At 41.5% G+C, this 4898-nt stretch overlaps 1 protein-coding gene across 3 annotated transcripts in view; it reads left to right on the top strand.

Annotated features, from left to right (window-relative positions):
- The window catches only part of PCDH19 (protocadherin 19), a 110309-nt gene that overhangs the window by 3192 nt on the left and 102219 nt on the right, over window positions 1-4898 (top strand). For 2 of the 3 annotated variants that reach the window (XM_011383832.1, XM_023525251.1), the window contains exon 2: window positions 2869-3196. In XM_011383832.1, coding sequence (XP_011382134.1) covers window positions 2869-3196 — 328 coding nt within the window. Of the gene's footprint in view, window positions 1-2048; window positions 2190-2868; window positions 3197-4898 lie in introns of all 3 variants that reach the window. The other variant, XM_023525250.1, reaches the window with a different exon arrangement.

Below are 4898 nucleotides of genomic sequence, written 5' to 3' on the forward strand. Positions count from 1 at the left end.
AATGAAACAGAAAGCAGATTCCAGAATTAGAAGGCATTTTAAGTCATTAGGGAAAGATGGACGATTCACTAAATGGGAGCGATTGAATATGAAGAAAGGGTGGGTGGCCAGGAGGGATGGGAGAGAGAGGGAGAGAGAGAGAGAGAGAGAGAGAGAGAGAGAGAGAGAGAGAGAGAGAGAGAATAGAAATATGGAAACTGGAATTAATTACACTACTGTTTCATAACAACAACAAATAAAAGATTTCCTCATAAGCATATTCGAGGGTCTTGCTGAAGCTCTTCCTCACAAGTGGGTAGAACGAATAAGTCTAAGTATTTCTAGAATCCAATTTAGGATAATACATGTAATTTTTTCCAGCAGTGTCTCATCGAAACGGTTGGAAAAAAGTTGCTTCTTTAGTTCGCTGAAAATGAATGATGCTGCTATTTCGAACCAAGGTGTGTGTGTGCTTTCAACACACCTACACATCTAGTGTGTCTTTTGTGCCATCTGTGCTTGCATGTTAATCAATCAAAATATGTTCCCGTAGGTCCGATTTGTATTTGACATCTGAAATACACACTTCTGTGAATCAGAGCCCCCTGAATATGTAACAGCCATGCAATTATTGTTTCCCTTTTACTATTCTCTGCATTACACAAGTTAGTAGACAAATGCTAACCACACATGAATATCAATCAGGTGCCATAAAAGAGCAGCTGCAATGCCTCATAAATGCTTTAATCCTGTTACTAGTGAAATGGCCGTGACTTTTCCTCCCTTCAGCTCCAAGTCATTTCAGATGAGAGAAATGGAAATTAATATTACTCTTACCTTTGAAACCTGCAACTGCCAGTGGCTATTTTTATAAGAGAAAAATGCAGGATCTATAAAAATTTATTTATATGAGATAATGGTAGAGAGGGCTCTTTTTAAGTCATTTCCTCAGCATAAAGTAAATGCATAAGACCCTTTTCTTGATGAAGAAGAAATCAACCTGAAATAAAGAGATTGAAGCCTTTACCACCTCTTGGTGATGTATGACTAGAAGTGAGAGATTTTTTCTAGAGCTTGCCAGGAAGATCATTAAACAGGGAGGAAAGAATTTAAATTGAAAAAAAAAAAATCTCAGTGCTCTCTAACTTCACTCACATGTATATTTTGTAAAGAACTCTGTTCCTTGTGATGGTCTGGGATTAATGAAGTACAGTTTAATTAAATAATTGGTCAATGCAGACAAGGCTGCATAATGAATGCCTCAGCTGAATAATTAGACAGGGCATTGCCAATCTTACCCATCATGGGTAAACAAAATGATTAGGACTTCCCATTGATTCTGTAAACAGATTAGAAAAGAAAATCAACCCCTGTCCTGGGATCTTTGGGATTTTATCTTCTCCTATGCCTTAGCATCAGCTTGCCATCACTGCAAGTCTTGGCTTGAGCGCAGAGCCAAAGGGGAGGGGAACGTAACTGCTCAGTTCTTGGAAGATCCTGGGGACAGAGCAAGAATTTGCTTCTGGAGATATGCAATCTCCCAGTCTGCTCAGACTTTTGAGAAACTTAAAGTTCAAGAGCCTGTCTTTCTATGTACTAGGCAGAGGTTTCTTGCTCTCAGCCTCTGCAGAGTCTCTTCCACAAATGCAAGCATTTATGAGACTTGCTAGATGATCTGCAATCGCTGCTTGAATTGGGCTCCCTTTTTGCTTCAGACAATTAGTTTTGTCGAGTGAGAATACAGGCACAGTCTTTCCCTTGTAAAGATCAACCTGTATTATTTATTAACCCTATTGTTTTGCTGATTATTGCCCAGAAATTGAATTCCCAAACGATAGGCTGAATCATTTGTGTGCAAAATAATAAATGACTTTGAGAATCTGGCTACATTTTAATGTATTTCTTTTGACAAGTCTCTTAATGCTTGATGTCTTTGGTGCATGTTGCTGGGTCTGTGTCAGTGTTAATTAAATTGAGTTCTTCATGTTCGAGTTGCAGCACAGCTGCTTGTAGGTGCACCTGAATGGGAAAAGAATGCTGAATGCACTAACCTTTAAATTCCTTTGCAGTAATTGTTTAACCATCACTTGTCTCCTTGGCTGTTTTAAAAAAGAACAAAACAGCAAGTGTCTGCATTACATCTCGGTTTCTCCCCTTAGTAAGGAGCAAGACAAAAAAGCTGAGGAGAAAATGAGCCTAAGGGGAAAGAAGTAAAGAGGAATTTTCCCTCATTCGGATGGGTTTGGCTATGAGATTTCTCTAGGAGAGGGGTGGGTGGGGTAGAGAATAGAAGGGAGCAGGGCTAGGGCAGGGAAAAGGAGAGTGTGGAGGAGAGGAGGTGAGGATGTGTCAAAGGACGGGGTCTGGTCTCCTACTCCAGTCCCAAACTCATTAGGTCAGTCATAGAGAAACCTGATTGAGGGTGTTTCCCACCTGGCAAATGCCTGGAGAAACTGGAAAGGGGGTTGTTATTTATTTTCTTCTATCTCCTCTTCTATTTAATTAGGAATTGCTTCACCCAGGAGTTCCTTTGGGTTCCAGGGAAGCTACAGATTTGAGCATTTTAATGCTTTCTCTCCCATAGGCTCAACTTTCCCCATCACCCCACCCTTGCTAAATGGTCACTCACAATAAGGAATTCCAAATCCAGTGTACATAAACTTTTTTGGGGGGTTGAGTGGGCGGTTACTATGTTTAATTTGAAAATTTTATGGCCCTCGGCTTCTTTTCACATGTAGAAAACATAGGGAGAAACCTGATGATGTAATGCTCCCAAATGAAAAACTGGAGTGGATATGGAATGCAACTCTCTAGGGTGCTTAATGTTTATTAATCAATGCATGGTTTGGGAGGGCGTTAGCGATACATGCTGCCTTTTCTGTCACATAGAATCGCTGAGTACTCCTATGGGCATCAAAAGAAATCAAGCAAGAAGAAAAAAATCAGTAAGAATGACATCCGCCTGGTACCCCGGGATGTGGAGGAGACAGACAAGATGAACGTTGTCAGCTGCTCCTCCCTGACCTCGTCCCTCAACTATTTCGACTACCACCAGCAGACGCTGCCCCTGGGTTGCCGCCGCTCTGAGAGCACTTTCCTGAATGTGGAGAACCAGAATACCCGCAATACCAGCGCCAACCACATCTACCATCACTCTTTCAACAGCCAGGGGCCCCAGCAGCCAGACCTGATCATCAATGGTGTGCCTCTGCCCGAGGTGAGTGCAGCTAAATGGCTGTGTGAGGTCCTCCCAGACTTCTTTCCCATGCTACTCCCTGGACCCTATAGGTCTCTGAGCTGGCACATTTCCTGGCAGGGGTGGGGAGAACTTCTCTGCCTAAGCCTATTTCCATAATCAAGGTTTGCTACCAGTGCTTCTTGGGTCAAATTGTAATCCAACATACTGGGCCTTTGTAGGGGTGGATGTTGGAAGTGAAAGTTCAAGGAGTCTGAACCTTTGAAATCCTTGTATGGTATTTTGGCATAATATTAATTTGCTGTACTTTCTGCAAATATGATGCTTGCCAGCCAGTGGTACCTATATTCCAGTTAAAGTGGCAAAGAGTCAACAAGTGATTTTAAATAGTGTGAACCCTAGAATGCTCAGGGGCCAATTTCCCAGTGTGAGAGTGACTCAGCCTTCTAAAGCCCCATTTTGCATTTTCTTTGGTCATATGTATGTTTTGCTGAGAATATGAACGGGTTGATTAAAAAAAAAGACAAACAAAAAAATTAAAAATCCACTTGTCATTTCTTGGTAGTTCTTATGGTGACATTTGACAAATGAGGAACTTGAAACTGTCAGTAATAATGAACATTTCAGGAATTAACCATACATTTGAATTAGCTCTGTTTCCCTTTACCAGGAATGAATGTTTTCAAATGGAAGCATTTTTTTTAAGAAATACTATGCGGTCTGATGTTTGCTGGCTATTGAAATATCTCAGGGTAGCAGGGTGATAATGTGGATGATAGTGGCTGGGTAGAAGGGTATACATAGCAGTTCTTAAGTTGATTTTATTTTCCATGAATTGCTTAAGTCTCTCTTTGGTTGAAAATTTGATGCTCTGGGAGGTGCATTACCCTCTTCCAAGCCACTAATAAAAAGAATACTGTATACTTGGAGAGCACTTCCGCATTTTTTGAAGCACCTTCACAACTATTGTCTCTTTTGACCCTTGCAATCAGTTACCTTGATAGATTGCCCTACAGTAGATGATGAAATGGAGGCCCAGAGATGCAAAGGGATTTGTTCAGACTCACAGAGCAGGATATTGACAGGGAAGGAGTGGGGGGAGAGAGAGAGAGAGAGAGAGAGAGAGAGAGAAGGACTGAATTTAAGCAGAACCACCAAGTATCACTACTTGATTTCTGGGGCACAGTGTTTTGGGGACAGATACTAAAAGGAGAGGGAGTGCTGTCAACTGCTCTGTCTTATTGTAGAGATAAAGTGTGAAGAGAGCCTGCGAGTGGGAGTCTAAGGTAGGAAACAGAGTTGGAGGGAAGAGAGAGCAGGAATAGGTGGGAAAGAAAGCAAGTGATTACTGTTTTTTTGTTTTGTTTTGTTTTGTTTTGTTTTTTAGTGTGTTCTTTGCTTATGTTGTGTCCAGTCCCCAAATATCTGGCTATGTAAAGTAAAATTCTACTAGTCATCTGTACGTTTTCAAATATCTGGTCAGTTGGTGAGGTAGAGACCAAATATCCCAAAGAGGGACAGGACTTTGCATCCAGATGTTTCAGTAAAAATAGCCATCTTCTGGAGTTGATGGTGTTTCCCTCTAATGTGAGACTGCTGTGGCATTAAGATCTGCTCCCTACCAGTGGATGTCACTATGGACTATTGTGTTACAATTTCCTTTGAAGTGTGTGCAGGATATGTGAGTGTGGGGGGTGGCAGGAGAGAGAGAGAGAGAGAGAGA

This window comes from Pteropus vampyrus, unplaced genomic scaffold (assembly GCF_000151845.1).
Source record: "Pteropus vampyrus isolate Shadow unplaced genomic scaffold, Pvam_2.0 Scaffold543, whole genome shotgun sequence".
Taxonomy (NCBI): Eukaryota; Metazoa; Chordata; class Mammalia; order Chiroptera; family Pteropodidae; genus Pteropus; species Pteropus vampyrus.